Below are 18,553 nucleotides of genomic sequence, written 5' to 3' on the forward strand. Positions count from 1 at the left end.
AGAGAGAGAGAGCGAGCGCACAAGCAGGGGGAAGGGGCAGAGGGAGAGGCAAACTCCGCACTGAGCAGGGAGCCAGATGTCGGGCTCAATCCTAGGACCCTGAGATCGTGACCTGAGCTGAAGGCAGATGCTTAACCCACTGAGCCACCCAGGCACCCCTATCATTAGATTTTTAAATAATAAGGACTTAATATAGTGAACCTAAAACACTCTAGAGTATGCTTATTTTAAAAACAGCATATACAAGTATTAATTATTAAACACAGGCTATTGACATACTTTTTACCTGGGACCTATTGCAGTTCTAAGCACCTAAGTGGACACAACATAGAGTGAAATTAGAATAGTGTATCTATTTGCTTGAAATTTTTGTGTGTAACAATTATTTTATTGTGGATAAAATCTGGAGTAAATCATGGGTATCTGAAGTTTCTTTCTAAGAAATAAGAGGGCAGGGGTGAGCTCCACTTTTCTTCTCTTTCCTCTCTTCCTGCCTCCCCCCACCCCCACCATGGACTTTCTCCCCTTTTGCTATCCTTTCTTGCTCTCACTAGTTGTTCTGTCTCACACAGAAGAAGGATTTTCCAGGTGAGCAGTTCTTCGTGGTATTTGTGATAAAGCCTGAAGATTACGCCTGTGGAGGATCTTTCTTTATCCAGGGTAAGAAACAGTCCCTCAGACCACGTGAGGTATATACTCTCAGTAGACCTTTTACTCAACAGATACTTGGTTTTATGAAATAATGATTTTACATAGCATATCAGGGTCCACTTTCTAAGATCAATTTGGTAATGGAGCCACTGTATTTATCAGCAGTTATCATTTCCACACGATGTACAAGGAAAATTCAAAGTTCTCAGTTTCAGTTGCCAAAATTATACCTGGCAAGATGGTAAGAAAGCGAAGTGGCACAGTTTCTCCCCATGACAGGGATTGTGTGAGCCCATAGGCACAGGATAGATGGTTCTGGGTAACTACCCAGGAACCACTGTGGGAAAGGCACAGGCTGTTGACTGAAAACCAGACCCCCAGCAGCTGATGAGCCACACATGATTAACACAGAGGGTGTCCACTATTGAGTTTAACATGGTTCCCTTGCCAATTAGGTGAAATTTCAGCTTATGCATTCTTTAATCTCTTAATTATACAGTCTAGAGTTTTGCCAGGGTCCATTGATCTTTGGTAAACTACAAGTGCTTCTATGACTATATAACAAAAAACAAATTTTCACTGGCTGGAATAATGCAAACCAAAAGATGAGACATCTTTTGTTTTTGTGGCTGTTTCCTTCAGATGTCTGTGGCCTACTGAGCCACACGGATAGCAGAGGAAGGGTCGAGCCTTCTTCACTCGAGAAGGGGGGGCTGCAGTCTCGTTGCTTCAATACTACCAAAATGCACCCAAGCAAAGGCCAAATTGAAAGTTTGGCCCAAAGGGGTATCAGATGGTCTGCAACTTTGGAGGTTAGGTTTTCCTCTAGTTCTTGCTACAAGAAAATTCAACAACCAGAGCTAATGGTGGACAGTTTTTGAACAACTGTTCAGATGAAAGGCCAAGAACCAAGTATCTGATCTACTATGCCTCGTTCTTTTTTACCAGAAAAGGAGAACCAAACCTGGAATCTACAACGAACAAAGAACCTTAAAGTGACCATTGTTCCTTCCATTAAAGGTCGGTGTTGGCTCTAGGATTCAATGGAGAAAGGTTTCTACGTCAGGAAGTCAGTCATATGCATTGTTGCTTATGTCATCCTTCCAGAGAAACATCATAAGAAAAGGGATATTTACCTTAGAGATAGAAGAGACAGTCAAAGCATTCTGTTAAATCTCTTCCAGAAAGAGAGGGAACTCAGTTGTGAAGTTGTATACAGGAAGTCCCTTCCTACCTTCCACTGGGTACTCATGACTGTGAAAGGCGGCATTTGTGGATAAAGTCTGGGGGAACTCCAGCAGCTTTGCTGCCTTTGCAGCAAATGGAAATGTATTAGGATTTCAGAATGGGTGTGATGGAGATGGGCCCTTGAAGCTGTCCTGTCCCAAACATGGTCCTCTTTTCTCCTGAGGACTCGCTGACTAAAGTTGTTTCTCTTCCCTCAGGATCTGTTTATGTGAAATCCATCCTTCTCAGTTCCCTCATCTTCTTCTCCTTCTACTTGGGATGCCTGCTTATTGCATTTGTTCATTATATCAGGTAGGTTAAGAGTATCAAGAAATGTTCACCCCCTTCTCCTGTCTCTGCACAGGGATTAGAGCACTGGGCTTTAGAGCCGTATTGACCAGATTCAACTCTACCTCAACCACCAGCTGTGTGACCTTGGGCTAGTTACTAAACATTTCTGAGCTTCAGTTTCCTACTCATCAAAATGAGATCATAATTTCCCTCCTGGAATTGTAAAACTGCAGTGTTTATGTCAATGTCCTACACAGAGTAAGTGCTGGTAGAGTGTTAGTTCTTTTCATAGTTAATAAAACCTCAATGGAAAGACAGTGTGGTATTTTTTTGGACCAGAAAGTCCTATAAATCCTAGGGACTGTAGGAAATGATGAGTTCTTCCTAATATGGAGAAACACATTACATATTCCATTAATAGTTTTAAATATTCCATCAACGAGTAAATTAATGCCTGAAATAAATCTTGAGGTATAATAAATAGCAGGGGTGATGTGCTCTGCTACTGCATTACCAGCTGCTTTCTTTCTACTGCAGCATCAATTTTCCAATAAAATGTCCCTGGAGAGATAAAAGGAGATGATTGTACTGTAATTTGACCAAGACAATTTCCCTCCCCAAGAGTTTGGAGCCCATAATAAAAAGAGCCCCAGTTTCTCCTTACATCTCTGAGCAGACCCAAACACTGTGAATTCTGTACTTTGTTGTGGTCTCTGGGAAACAACTACAAAGGAATGGCAGAAGGCCTACAATAAATAAATTTTCTTTCCCATCTGGAACATGTAAAGAAAACAAAGCATGGGTTTTCAGCACAGAGTTCTCAGACTACTGGGCAAGTTCACAGCATCAGTAGAAAACCTTTATGGCCACTACTGGCACAGAGCTGTCTCAGTGATCCAGGCCTCTTCCTGGTTCAAACAATAACTCTCTTCAGAGAACTTTATAGAGCTTTTCAATTGAGAAACTGAATTTTAAAGCCCTGGGACTACCACTGGCCACATCTGGCACAATTTGACCATCAAAATCATTAAGAATAACACGGTTACAAACCATTGAGAAAAATAGAAATCCGTGAATCCAAACTGATAAAGAAAAGAAGGAAGGAAGGAAAGGAAAGGAAGGGAGGAAGGGCAGGCCTAAATACCTGCAGATACAAATCTGAAGTCACTAAAACAGGGACACATTAGGGAAGGGAGCCATTAGCAAATGCTGACAGTGTAAGGGAGGACTCTTGCCTACATCAGAATGCCAAAAGCTGACTTGAAAATATGGAGGGAGTGCTGCAGTTGGAAAATCATCATTTTGCATAGATTAAGAATCATCAGTGGATACTAAACTAAGAGGGAAATCTGATGAGAATCAAGGTACTGCACTGCCGTAAAGTGCACCCCCATGATTTGCTTCCTAGTTGTAAGGGAAACATAGTGACTCTACAATGGAAACGCAGACACGGATTGGCTGGGTGATCAAAATTAATGTGAGCAAGGGGAAGAGGACATTGTATGCCTCAACATGGGATGCTCTGAGAAGACAGCGCCATGGATGCAACAGTCCAGCCAGAAATGCATATTTTGTATTAAATCCTGAGGGAAAATTGATCCAATTCAAAATGACAAACACTCTATTAGAATGTGTCTTCAAAGACAAAGGCAGACCGTGGAAATGGCCTAAATTGAAGGAGACAAGAGATATGGGCAACTAAAGGCAATACCTGGTCTCAGATTGGATCTTTTGCTAGAAGAAGAATATGCTATAAAGGACATTATTGGATCAGTTAACAAAATCGTACTACAGACACATTAGATAAGAGTAACATATTGAAGTCGAATTTGCTGAATTTGATGGTATTGTGGTGAAGTAAGAGAATATCAGAATATCTTTATTCTTTGGAAGTATTGAGGGTGCCTGGCTGGCTCAGTCAGTAAAGCATGGGACTCCCGGGGTCATGAGTTTGAGCCCCATGTTCGGTATACGGCTTACTTTAAAAAAATGGAAATACTTGGGAATAACAGTTCATGACATAAGCAACTTACTTTCACATGATTCAAAAAATTATATATATTTGTGTGTGTGTTATATATATACACATATATATTATACACATGCAGAATGATAAAGCAAATGGGCTATCATGCTAACAGTAAGTGAATCTAAATAAAGGCTATATGGGTGTTCTGTATTTTATGCTTACTTTTACCACTTCTCTGTAAATTCAAAGTTATTTTCTAATAAAAGTTAAAAAACAAAAACCCCAGTGTAAGGGCAAACATATCTGGAAAGTATATACATTAACTGATTACCAGCCTACTTACTTTACTAGATCACAATGGCTGACATTTAATAGGTACCCTGCTGGGCCCTCTGAGCTGATTATCTCATCAAATACCCTACAACAAGGACTAGTATTATCACCACTTGAAGGTTAAGGAAATTGAGGCCTAGAGAGGTGAAGCAGTTGAACCAAAAATTCACAGCCAATAAATGAGGGAGCTGGGATTTGTCTGAACTTGCAGGCAGCCTGGGTCCAGAGCCTGCCAGCCTGGTCAAGACAGATCCGGAGTGGTCAGGGCATGTGAGGGAGGGCAGTCCTGATCAGGGAGGCCAAGCCAAAAGTCGGGCCCCCCAACATGGGTGCGATTGGAAAAGGACCCAAAAAGCTTTCCATTTTGACTCAGATGAGCTCCAAGCTCAAGCAAAAAGAAGTTCATCTCTTCTGCCTCTCTTTGGAAGACCATCTCTATGCCTGATGATTTAAATTTTAGAAGATAGGATTTTTACCTCATTAGTTAACTAGCATGGGTAATCAACATACAAACAGACAAAAAGTTAAGATCTGGATATCAGTCTCCTTAAAGTTGTCATTCGGCCTACAGAAGCAAGCACAGTTTTTGCAAGTTGTGGTATAAGGCTCTGTTGAGACCTCTGGCTGCCGGATTATTTTGCTACAGTCGACTGCACAAGCATGGATTCTTTCCAAATATAGAGAAACTGAAAATAGAAATCTAGAGACATAAGAACTATCCGGCATTCTTTTTTTTTTTTCTTTTTAAAAGATTGCATTTACTTATTTGACACACAGAGATCACAAGTAGGCAGGGAGAGCGAGAGGGGAGGAAGCAGGCTCCCTACTGAGCAGGGAACCTGATGCAGGGCTTGATCCCAGGACCCTGAGATCATGACCCGAGCCGAAGGCAGAGGCTTTAACCCACTAAGCCACCCAGGTGCCCCCTATCCAGCATTCTTAATAAGAGGACAGACTGAGGGAAAATGTTAATGGAACTCTTCCCTCACTGAACTAAGCAGAAATAACGAAGTGTTCTACAAACAAATGAAGCCAGTCCTGGAGCATAAGGCCACTTGCTTGGTGAGCTCCCTGTACTTTATTATTAATGTATGTGGGGTTTGCAGTATATGCTATGAAGTCAGGATGAAACATGGATAAGAGACTTGGCTCCCACCCTCAGGAAGCTAAGAATCCAAGTACTAGCTGTACTGACTTGAACCTAAACCCCCATTCCCCTGCCATTCCCAGCCACAGTCCATTCAACAAGCATTCAAGGAGCCACTACAATAAATGTGCCGACCCTGGGCCAAACACTGGATACATGTTCTCTTACTCATTTCTCCCAACCATCCTGCCAGACATTGAGTTCAAACCGCACACTCCTGAGAGCATTCACCCTTCCCTTGTTTCTTCCACTGGTTATCGATGGCCACAGTAATGCTGCATAACAATCAACCATAAAAACTCCAATGGCATACAGCAATAAGTAGTTAAGTTTACTTACAAATCTCTGGGTCAGCAAGATGCTGCGGCTAATCCAGACCGGGCTTAGAGCTCTCAGTTGGGTGTGGTCACAGAGTGAGATCACCTGGCAAGTCGGCGAGAGCGGGCTCCTGCTGGACCGGCCTCAGCGGCCCTTGATCTCTCCCATTCCAGCCGGCTGACCCTGGCTTCCTATATCTCCGAGAGAGATGACAGAAGAGCGCAAGGCCTGCTTAAGATGTAGGGTCAGCAGTGGCATCGTATCACTTCCAGTAGTCAACACAAGTCCTGCGGCCAGCCTTGATTCCAGAGGTGAAGATACAGACTCCACCTTTTGATGTAAGGAGCTGAATGCAAGAGGAGGTGTCACCATTTTGTAATCAGCTGGCCCTGTTCTCATCTCCTATTTTCTCTTTGCACCTGGGATACTGCCCACCTAAGCCTAGCTTTCTAAATCATTTAACCCCTCTACTGAAGAATTTTGTCAGCTCCAAAACCTATGGCAAATGTGGATAAAGGCTGTTAGTACAAACACATCATCTTTTATGAGTCCATAGAATTGCTTGCCAGTTAATATCACTAGGATTGTTTTAAAAAGAGATTTCAACAAGTGTTGGTGAGGATGTGAAGGAAAAGAACCCTCGTGAACCGTTGATGGGAATGCAAACTGGTACAGCCACTGTGGAAAACAGTATGGAGGTTCCTCAAAAAGTTAAAAATAGAGCTACCCCATGATCCAGTAATGCCATTACTGGGTATTTACCAAAAAGTGCAATAGCATTAATTAAAGAGTATTATGCTAAGTGAAATAAGTCAGTCTTCTAGAGAGACAAAGACCGTATGACTTCACTCATGTGGAATCTAAGAAACAAAACAAATGAGCAAAGGGGGTGGGGGGGAATAAGAAAGACAAAGCAAGAAACAGACTCTTAACTATAGAGAAAAAACTGATGGTTACTAGAGTGGGGAGGGTGGGGAGGGGGGGGATCAGTGAAACAGGTGAAGGGGATTCAAGAGTGCACTTACCATGATGAGCACTGGGTAATGTATAGAGTTGTTGAATGACTATATTGTACACCTGAAATTAATATAACACTGTATGTTAACTATACTGGAATTAAAATTTTAAATTTAATTTTTTTTAAAAAGGGACTTTGCCAGAGCTTCATTTGCCAGCCAAATTGTAGCTGCTCTCTTTAAAAATGTTTAAAGAGTTTTTAAACATGTTTAAAATGTTTAAACATGTTTTTTTCGTTCAACAAACATTTAGTTATAATTTCCTATGTGCCAGGCTCTGTCCCAGAGCTTAAGGATGCAATGGTGAACAAGAGAGTCTAGATCCGGCTCCAAAAGAACTTATATTGTACAAAGGAAAAACACACAAGCAAGCAATTAATAAAGCAAATAATTTCAGCTAGTGACAGGAGGAGGAAAAAAAAAACACTGTAGTGTGATAGAGAATGGATTGGGAAAGCTACTTTAGATTTGATTTGTTCAGCAAGGAAGATCTCTCAGAAGTGAGACTTCAATAGCAAAAAGGAGCCAACCATGTGAGAATGTGGTGAGAGTGGCCCAGACAGAGAACAATAGCAAAGGCCCTGAGGCAGGGATGAGTTTGCTGTGTCTAGGAACAAAAGAGGTATGAAGAGAAGTTCTTCCACCAAACATACTAGGATCAGGAGTGTGCAACTTCTAGAGTTGCCATCTGGAAGTAAACAAGAGCACGTACCAAAGCACAAGCATGTCTAACCCCTAACTTTCCTCCTCCCTGACTCTAACCTCACATCCAAAAGAGATGCTCCTTTTGTGAGAAGATGGTAATTCACATTTTAGTGTTTCACGGACATTCCCAAATGATATACCTGGCTTTTTTAGTAAAAGCTTTACTGAGACATAATTCACAGATCATAAAATTCACCCTTTAAAAGTATACAGTTCAGTGGTATTTAGTATATTCACAGTTGCAAAAACCGTCACCACTATTTGATTTTCATCACCTCCAAAAAGAAACTTTCATCGAGATTACAGGATATAAAATCGATATACAAAAATCAGTTGTATTTCTACACACTAGCAATGAACAATCCAAGCATGGAGTTAAGAAAACAATTCCATTTTCAATAGTATCAAAAATAATAAAATACTAGGGGCATATGGGTGACTTATTAGGTTGAGTGTCTGACTCTTGGTTTTGGCTCAGGTCCTGATCTGGGATTGAGCCCCACATGGGGTGGGGATGCCCGTGCACACTCAGCAGGGAGTCTACTCAAGGATTCTCTCGCTCTCCCTCTGCCCCTCCCTCTGCTCACACTCTCTCTCCAAAATAAATAAATATTTTTAAAAATAATAAGAAACTGGGGCACCTGAGTGGCTCTGCCTTCAACACGGGTCGTGATCTCAGGGTCCTGGGATCAAACCCCGAATCCAGGGTCTCTGCTCAGTGGGGAGCCTGCTTCCCCCCTCTCTCCGCCTGCCTCTCTGCCTACTTGTGATCTCTCTCTGTCAAATAAATAAATAAAATCTTTTAAAAATAATAATAATAATAAACTTAATAAATTTAACAAATTAAATATAAGATTTGTACACTGAAAATGACAAAACATCCTTGAAACAAATTAAAGAGGACCTAAATAAATGGAAAGATATCCCATGTTCATGGTTTGGAAGACTGAATATTACTAAGATGGTGTAGTAAAATCATGGTCCCCAAAAGATGTCCAAATACTAACATCCAGAACTTGTAAACATGTTACTTTACATGGCAAAAAGAAATTTTACAGATGTAATAAATTATGGACATTGTTCTGGATTATCCATGTGGGTACAATCTAATCACAAGGGTCCTTGTAAGAGGGAGGCAAGTGGGTCAAGGGCGGAAGGAAATGTGATGATGGAAGCAGAGGTTGGAGCAGTGCACTTTGATGGTAGAGGAAGGGACTATGAGTCAAGGAATGCAGGTGGCCTCTAGGAGCTAGACAGGGCAAGGAAAAGTATAATCCCCCAGGAGAGTCTGGAAGGAATACAGCCTTGCTTGCTACCTTGGTTTTAGCCATATAAGATGCATTTTGGAATTCTGACATCCAGAACTGTAAGATAATAAATTTATATCATTCTAAGCCACTAAGTTTGTGATAATTTTTTACAGCAGCAACAGAAACTAAAACACATTGGGCAATACTCCCCAAACTGATCTATAGATTCAAAACAATCCCTATCAAAGTCCCAGCTGACTTTCCTACAGAAACTGACAAACTGATCTTAAAATTTATAGGGAAATGCAAGGGACCCAGAATAAGTAAAATAGTCATTAAAGAAAAAAAAAAGAACAAAACTGGAGGTCTTACACCTTTTGATATCAAAACTTACTACAAAGCTGCATAATCAAAACTTTGGCACTGATATATGGAAAGACATATAAATCAATGGAATAGAATCGAGAGTTTAGAAATAAACTCCTTACATCTATGATCCTATTTTTAACAAGGGTACCAAGATAATTCAGTGGAGAAAGGATATTCTTTCCAACAAATATTGTTGAGACAACTGGGTATCAACCTGAAAAAGAACAGTTTTGCCCCTACCTTACACCATAGGAATAAATTAACTCAAGGAGTGCCTGGATGGCTCAATCAGCAGAGCACTTGACTCTTGATCTCTGGGTCATGAGTTCAAGGCCCACAGTGGGTGTAAGGATTACTTAAGAAAAAAAATCTTTGAGGTGCCTGGGTGGCTCAGTCAGTTAAAGCGGCTGCCTTCGGCTCAGGTCATGATACCAGGGCCCTGGGATCGAGCCCCACATGGTGCTTAGCAGAGAGCCTCCCTCTGCCTCCGCCTGCCGCTGAGCCCACTTGTTCTCTTTCTGTCAAATAAATAAATAAAATCTTTAAAAAGTAAAAATAAACTTAAATAAAATAAAATCTTTTAAAAAATGAACTCAGATCAAAGATCTAAATATAAGAGTTAAATCTATAAAACTCTTAGAAGAAAACATAGGTGTAAATCTTTTGTAACTTTGGATTAGGCAATAGTTTCTTAGGGCACCAGAAGCATAAGTAACAAAAGAAAAAATATAGATAAATTAGACTTCATCAAAATTTAAACTTTTGTACTTTTAAAAAAATTTTTTTAAAGATTTTATTTATTTGACAGAGAGAGGGAACACAAGCAGAGGGAGCAGCAGGCAGAGGGAGAGAGAGAAGCAGACTCCCTGCTAAGCAGAGAGCCTGATGTGGGATTCCATCCCAGAACCCTGAGATCATAAGCTGAGCCAACGCAGATGCTTAACCGACTGAGCCACACAGGGGCCTCTGTGCTTCTTCTTCTTCTTTTTTTTTTAAATTAAGATTTACTTATTTTATTTTAGAGAGAGAAAGAGAATGGGAGCTGGAGGGGCAGAGGGAGAGGGAACATGAATCTCAAGCAGGCTCCCCACTGAGCACAGAGTCCAACATGGGGCTCCATCTCTCAATCCTGACATCACGACCGGAGCTGAAACCAAGAGTCAGGCGCTTAACCAGCTGTGCCACGCAGGAACCCCAAAACTTCTGTACTTTTAAAGGGCCTATCAAGGAAGTGGCTCAGTGGGTTAAGCCTCTGCCTTCAGCTCAGGTCATGATCTCAGGGTCCTGGGACCAAGCCCCTGCAACCCGGCTCTCTGCTCCGCAGGGAGCCTGCTTCCCTTCCGCTCTCTCTGACTGCCTCTCTGCTTGCTTGTGATCTCTGTCTGTCGAAAAAAAAAAAATCTTTAAAAAAAAAAAAAAAAAAAAAAGGAAGTGAAAACACAACACAAAATGGGAGAAAATGTTTGTGACACATATCTGTTAAGAGTCTAGTATCCATACTATATAAAGAATTCTTATAAGCCAATGATACAAAGAAAAATAAATAAAAAGGGCAAAGGATTTGAATAGATATTTCTCCAAAGAAGATAAACAAGTGGCCAACAAGCATATGAAAAGATGCTCAACATCATCAGCCATCAGGGAACTGTAAATCAAAACAGCAATGAGATATCACTCCTTATCCACTAGGATGACTACAGTATTTTTTAATGGAAAACAACAAGAGTTGGTAAAGTTGTGGAGAAACTGACACCTTACACAATGCTAGTAGGAATGCAAAATAGTTCCTGCTATAATGCTACTGTGGAAAGTTTTGAAAAAAAAAAAAAATACAGTTACCTAATACCCAACACCTCCATACCTAGGTATACCCAAGAGAATTCAATATCCACACAGAAACTTGTACTCAAATGTTCATAGCAGTGCTATTCCTGATAGCCAAAACATGGAAACAACCAAATGTCCGAGTGTAAACAAATAAATGAAACATGGTGTACTATACAAAGGAGTATTATTCAATCATAAAAGACTGATGTATTGATTCATGCTACACATAGATGAACTCTGAAAGCATTATGCTTAATGAATGAAGCCAGTCGAAAAAAGACATTTAGTATGTTTTACATGAAACTTCCAGAACAGGCAAATATATAGAGACAGAAAATAGATTTGTGGTTGTCTGAAATGTACAGAAGTGGGTATTGGGGAGTGACTGCTAATAGGTTTTTAATTTGGGGGGGTGATGGAAATTTCTGGAATTAGATAATAGTGATAGTGGCATAGTATTGTGCGTTTTTTAAAGATTTATTTATTTATTTGTTTGCTGGAGAGAGAGCACAAGTAGAGGGAGAGGGAGAAGTGGCTTCCCACTGAGCAGGGAGCTTGATGCAGGACTCGATCCCAGGACCCTGGGATCATAACCTGAGCTGAAGGCAGACGCTTAACTAACCGAACCACTCATTTGCATAGTTGCACAGTTTTGTGAACATATTAAAATTCATTGAAATGTACACATTGAAGGGTGAACTTTATGGTGTGTGAATTATCTGAAAATAAAGGAATCTGAGAATAAATTAATGAATTTACGCACGTAGAAACATGCTTAGGAGTGGAATTGGCCATATGATAAGTCTATGTTTAACTTTCTGAGGAACTGCCAAAGAGTTTTCCAAAGTGGCTACACCATTCTACAGTCCAGCCAGCAGTGTGTCAGAGTGCCAGTTTCTCCACATGCAAGGGCTCATTTTTAAGAGATTCTAGCAGACAATTCGGCAACAAAGTCTATGGGGAACAAATGTAAAAGGCTGAGGTTTTCACTATCTTAGAAGCATGTGTGTGCGTTTGTTTACAGGTTTCAAAGAAAATCCATCGATGGAAGCTTTGGTTCCAGTGATGGTAAGAAAAACCCTGGTTTCAAATTCAAATGATTATCGAGTGTGTGGCAACATCCCATTTGGTGGTACTTTTCTCTCTTTGCCCTTTGTAATTTCCAAACCCTCTCTCGTCCTCTCCCACAGAGTAATCTAATCTGCACTCTTTCTACAGAAAGCAGAGCTAGTGAGAACCAGTTTTCACAGTTGGTAATTACTGAGCTGTGGAGCTCATGCTAAAAATCTTTGCTCGGAGTGTCCCTTGCAGTTACCCATACCATTTATCAGCCATTCATCTTTTTTTTAAAGTTGAGTCTTTTCTAAGATGTAAATTGTTGTCCCCAAACTGACTTGTGAACAAAAGTAAGAATTTATTGTGTCAACTCTAATACAGAGCTCACTTTTCCCAAACTGAGAAAGAGGCTTTTTTTTGTTCACGTAGCTAAAAACCTGAAATGTTTGAAACTAATTAGTATAATAAAGAGTATAATAACTCTTTGATTATTTGACCATCGTAAGATGCCCTTTCCTCCACTCTGATAATTTGAACAAAGGAATTCAATTACCTGATCTTTTTATCAAGTCTTTAAAAAATTTAACTATCCTCATTTTTTAAATTGAGAAATAATTGACCAGTAATACTGTGTAAGTTTCAGGTATAAACTCAATGATTTGGTATCTGTATATATTGCAAAACAATCAGCACCGTGAGTCTGGTTAACATCCATCACCACAGACAGTTACAATTTTTTTTTTCTTGTGATGAGAACTTGTAAGATCTACTCTTTTAGGAACTTTCAAATATATGAAACGTAGCATGAACTACAGTCACCAGGCGGCATCTTACATCCCCAGGACTCATTTATCTTATAACTGGAAGTTTATACCTTTTGTAAATGTCCTCATTTTTGAAAAGTCTAAATCAGTGTGAGTTACTCAGTGTTTGTAAGTTCTTTGGCATAGAGTGCTTATTTGGAAAAGGAACGATGAAATGAAACTTGATTTTTAAGTCACATACAGCAGATGTTTAGTTCTGTGTTTTCTGTACTTAAATGAGCCCACAGAATATTAGAAAGACACAAACCCGTCCCCTACACACCCAGCAGGAACATTTCTCACTCTGCTGGAGGGCTGCTTCTCCTGCCTTCCTTTGATTTTGTGTCTTCCTCAATGTCAGCATGTTTATTTTTCCAGCCACCCAGGCAATTGGTTTTGATAACTTTTCAACTGTGAAAGGACACCTGCTCTTGTGTCTTTAAAATCTGAAGTCCTACTTTCCCTTGTATTCATAGAATGTGTAAATGAATTTGTCTTCTCTCTGGATCTCATCCTTTTTCTTCTGGTGTTCTCCAAGTTTTGCTCTTAGTTTAGGTCTCCACTGAACTTAGAAAGCCTGACTAATCAGATCCCATTGGTGCTCTGTGAAAGAATGGTCTGTTATTTTTATTGTATGAGTGAAGACATTTTATTATTGTAATGATAATATTGTAGTAATAATAAGGAATTTCCATGTTTGGAAGAGTTTCCTGAACAGTTAAATATAAGTGGACAGAACTGAGACTTTAGCCAGATCATTATCCGAGATCAAGAAGGCTCTGAAAATTAGCTACGAGCTACAGGCACCCTTCAGGTGGCAAGCAGAAATGAATGAATGAATGAATGAATGAATGATAGAAGGAAGGAAGGAAGGAGAGGAGGAGAGGAGAGGAAAGGAAGGGAGAGAGAGAGAAAGAGAAAGAGAGGAAGGGAGGGAGAAAGAGAGAAGGAGGGAAGAAGGGGTAGAGGGAGAAAGAAAGTAAAGATGCATCGGTTAGGATTCACATGGTTGCAAATAAAAACAAGATAGAGCTCAAAACATGCTTAAATAATAAAGAGGCTCCTCTCTTTGCAAGTTGAGCAGAAGGGTGGGCTTCAGGGTTGACTGAGTCTGGTGGCTCTGGTCCTTTTCCCTGCCTTCCCTTGACTCTGCTTTACTTCCAGTGCTGATGTGAGGTGAATTAGTTTGACACCCTCACCTGAAAATGTCCGAAAGGAAGGACTTTTTCAGGAGCACCCAGTAACTTCTCATATTTCACTGGTGTAGAGTGGATCATTTACTTATTGTTATATCAGTCACTGCAAAGGAGTAGATTTACCTGCAGATCAATCAAGCCTACTTACAGATCAATCAGGCCTACTCACAGAACTAGATCTTCTTCCTCTAAGACCTGTTTCTCAAACTTAACATTGTTGATGTTACAGGCCGGGTAATTCTTTGTTGTTAGAGGCTGTCCTCTAGGATGTTTAACTGCATTCTTCACCTCTACCTACTAGAAACCAGTAGTACACGCCATCCTCGTGACAACTAAAACTGTCTCCAGACATTGCCAAATGTCTTCTTGGGGGCAGAATGGCCTCCCCACCTCTACAGCCCCAATTGAGAATATCTGACTTAAACACCCTGCCAGGTGAGGATACCAGAACAAAAATCCCAGCTTAGTTAGGAAGTAGGGAATAGGATTGCTCACCACAAAGGGCTTTGAAATAGGAAAAGGTCAGGAGACTTTTTTATGCAGACAGGCTATATCAGAAAATGGCCCATGACCACAAGTGAAACAAGACCTAGATGCTGAAGACAAGAGCAGAGAAGACACACTCTACCCTAGGAAAGAACTAGTTAGCAACTCTTTAAAGCACATCAAAGGGAGCATTGAGAAACCAGCCTGGAGCAAGAGACAGAAACAAGTTAGGGACACTATCTATCTGAAAGCTAAGGTGAGACACTGCGGGGGCAGGGGGACTTTGCCTTGCCGAGGAACGAGGATGCAGAAATGCCTTTCTCTCCCAGGGGTCCAGTATCCATGTGACTGTGGGGGCTACAGGAAGATCAGTGGAGATCAGAGCTACAGGGAATAGCAGAGGCACTGGTAACCAGAGCAAAAGCTAGGAGTACTATATGAAAGGGAAGGAGGATCCCATTAGACTTGGGATCCACCCAAATCAGTGCGGACCCAGACGTCTGAAAGGGAGAGGACAAATGCTGCCACAACAAGAAGATGAGGCAGGAAAACTCTTGCAAGAGAGAAGAAGCCCACTTCACTCAGCCCAGTAGGATGGTGGGAGGAAGATGGCAGGGGAGTGGGGGTAATGACAAAGTGATCAGGTGAGCAGGATGTGTGTATCTTCCTCTCCGTGCTGAACTCTGGGAGTGTGGTTATGGAGTATTGACAGGTTAAAAGGAAGACCTAAACAGGAGATTTTACCCAGATTGTCAGTGGGGACTCAGGATGCCTTTTTTTTTTTTTCCTCACAAACATTCTCTTTATAGATAAGCTTAACACTGGTGGCAAATTTTAATAGAGTAGAAAGCCTTCACATATATTGTTCATATATATATATACACATACATATATATACACACACACATATATAACATATATATAAAGACATTAAAGATAAATATATATATTTAACAAATATATATATATATATATATGTAAAGATTTATTTTGTCAGAGAGAGAGAGCACAAGCAAGGGGAGCAGCAGGCAGAGGGAGAGGGAGAAGCAGGTTCCCCACTGAGCAGGGAGCCTGGTGTGTGATTTGATCCCAGGACCCTAGGATCATGACACAAGCTGGAGGCAGATGCTTAACCAACTAAGCCACCCGGGCATCCCTGTTTATATTTAAAGTTTATGCATCTTTCTGAAGAGAGAAGCTCTCAAACTAATGTGCACCGAGGAGGCAGGTCAGCTCTGAGGCCCCAAGGCCCCTGCCCCCTGTGCGCTACGGTGCGGGGAGGGGGGCGTGAACCCGAGGCCCTTGCCAGCTCCTCCCCGCAGAGAGAGTTCCAGGAGCGCTCCCACCATTGGAGGAGTTCTAAGACTGGATCTTTTCTATTCTAGTTGCCCTTTTAAACCAGGGCTTTTGTCTGTGCCGCAAGGCGGACAGATTTCCTCCCGGTCCCTCAGAACTATCCCTGCCACCCCAGTTCCTCCAGGGCCCTTCGTTCGCATTATCGCGGCTTTGTTTTTCCTGCTGTTCTATCTTTAGCTGTGCGGAAGCTGCTCAGTCAGCCCTCAGATCTTCAGGAGGGATGGCTCTATAAATAGGTGCAGATTTGGTGTGTCCGTGGAGGAGGTGAGTTCAGTGTCTTCCCACGTTGCCATCTTGGACTGGAACTCTCTCCCTAACTATTGGGACTTCTGGGGATAGGTAGCCTGTTGGCGTAAAACTGAAATTTCTCGGCAGTGAGTTCACGTCGGTTCTGACTCCCTCTTCAGCTTCCGACCTCCTGAGTCCAGAGGCAGAACACAGGACAATTATAAATATGAAGCCTCTGAAAGATCCAAACGTGCTCAAAGTGAGGTTTTTCTCCTCACACGGAGCATTCAACATAAAAAGCCAGCATGTGAGCGTATCTTATGCAATGTTAACAAAGTAAACAGATGGCAAAGAGTTTGTGCTGAAAAAAAAAAAAAAAAAAGATGCCAGAACAAGTTTCTTCATTAAGATGAGCTCATTCACAACTTTATATGTTTACTTATTCCCAGCCAGAACATCTTGGTCTGTCCTATAAACTGATATTTTGTGTTTAATTCTTTCTGAATACCATAGAGAGTTAAATATAAGTATATAACTCCCCTTATGGAGCATCAAGTATATTTGAAGTTTGGGAGAGAACGCTTTGGTTTTCTGCATTCCGTGAAGTCCTTAGACATTAGAAAAATTAATAGAATACTGTTATCCAATGTTGGCCAATCTCATATTTAAGCTGAGCCCGTAGATGTCCACAGAGTTACACATCTTTGTGTGCGGGCCACTGTAGTGCCGTGAAAATCCTGATGCTGTTGTCCCTCATAGAGCTACACGGGCGTTGCAGCTGCCTCCCAGTGGGAACAGCGGCCCCAGACTACATCAGAACCACCGCCCGCTCAGTTATAAGCCAGAGCTGAGTATCAAAGGCAGTACCACATCCGAGTCTGAACAGACCCACGCAGCTGGCTTTTGCTTTGTAATGAAGTTTCACCTCCCAAAACAGGGATCGTTTTTGTTTGCTCGCTTGCTTTGATCTTAGCTTTTGTGTTTTTCCCTCCTTTGTTCACACCCACAAAAATACTACTTCCCACAAACCATTTCAACCTCCTACCATAACCAGACTCAAGCCTTTTCCTAGGCACACTTCTGCTTCTCATAGCAGAGGGCTTCTCAGTAACACCAAAATGCCCCAAATTGTGGGTGTTACGATTTTAGTGTCATTCTCTACCTATTCTTTACACATTTAATATTTTTAATTACATCTTTTTTAAAGGACGTAAGCTGATGGTTAAAAAGAGGGAGCTTAAAGCTACAGATTTAATCCATATCAAAATACAGCGTTTTTCACAGAACTAGAACAAATAATCCTAAAATATATATAGACGACAGGAGGCCCTAAATAGCCAAAGCAGTCTTGAAAAAGATGACCCAAACTGGAGCTTTCGCAATCCCAGATTTCAGGATACACTACAAAGCTGTAGTGATCAAAACAGTCTGGTACTGGCGCAAAAATGACACGTGGAAAAAGGAAAAAGTCTCTTCAACAAATGGTGCTGGGAAAACTGGACAGCTATATACAACAGAATGAAACTGGACCACTGTCCTATACCATACACAAAAAATAAACTCAAAATAGATTAAAGACCTAAATCCATAAGACTTCTAGAAGAGAACATAAGCTGTAATCTCTTTGACACTGGCGTTAGCAACATTAGCTATGTCTCCTCAGGCAAGGGAAACAAAGGCAAAAATAAACTCTCAGGACTACACCAAAATAAAAATTTCTGCACACCAAAGGAAACCATCAACAAAACAAAAAGACAGCTTACTGAATGGGAGAAGATATTTGCAAATGATTTATCCAATAAGGGATTATATCCAAAATATATAAAGAACCTATATGACTCAACACCAAACAAAAACAAAAACAAAAACAAAAAACAGACAAATAATCCAATTTAAAAATAGGTAGAAGAGGGACACCTGGGTGGCTCAGTCAGTTAAGCTGCTGCCTTCGGCTCAGGTCATGATCCCAGGGTCCTGGAATCGAATCCCACATTGGGCTCCTTGCTCAGCAGGGAGCCTGCTTCTCTCTCCACCTCTGCCTGCCACTCTGCCTGCTTGTGAGCTCTCGCTCTCTCTCTCTCTCTCTGACAAATAAATAAATAAATAAATAAAATCTTTAAAAAAAAAATGGGTAGAAGACATGACCAGACATTTCTCCAAAAGGAGACATCCAATGGCCAACAGACACATGAAAAGATATTCAACATCAGTCATCATCAGGGAAATGCAAATGAAAACCACAATAAGATACCTGTCATACTGTCAGAATGGCTAAAATAAAAAACACAAGAAACAGCAAGTGTTGGTAATGATGTGGAGGAAAAA

At 41.0% G+C, this 18,553-nt stretch overlaps 1 protein-coding gene across 4 annotated transcripts in view; it reads left to right on the top strand.

The window, feature by feature from the left end:
- SIDT1 (SID1 transmembrane family member 1) overlaps window positions 1–18,553 on the top strand; it is a 91,771-nt gene that overhangs the window by 44,360 nt on the left and 28,858 nt on the right. For 3 of the 4 annotated variants that reach the window (XM_032852230.1, XM_032852231.1, XM_032852233.1), the window contains exons 8-11: window positions 555–660; window positions 1,600–1,671; window positions 2,097–2,190; window positions 12,128–12,171. In XM_032852230.1, the coding sequence (XP_032708121.1) occupies window positions 555–660; window positions 1,600–1,671; window positions 2,097–2,190; window positions 12,128–12,171 (316 nt within the window). Of the gene's footprint in view, window positions 1–554; window positions 661–1,599; window positions 1,672–2,094; window positions 2,191–12,127; window positions 12,172–18,553 lie in introns of those variants that run through there. The other variant, XM_032852234.1, reaches the window with a different exon arrangement.

Source organism: Lontra canadensis, unplaced genomic scaffold (assembly GCF_010015895.1).
Source record: "Lontra canadensis isolate GAN:19392208 unplaced genomic scaffold, GSC_riverotter_1.0 scaffold6, whole genome shotgun sequence".
Taxonomy (NCBI): domain Eukaryota; kingdom Metazoa; phylum Chordata; class Mammalia; order Carnivora; family Mustelidae; genus Lontra; species Lontra canadensis.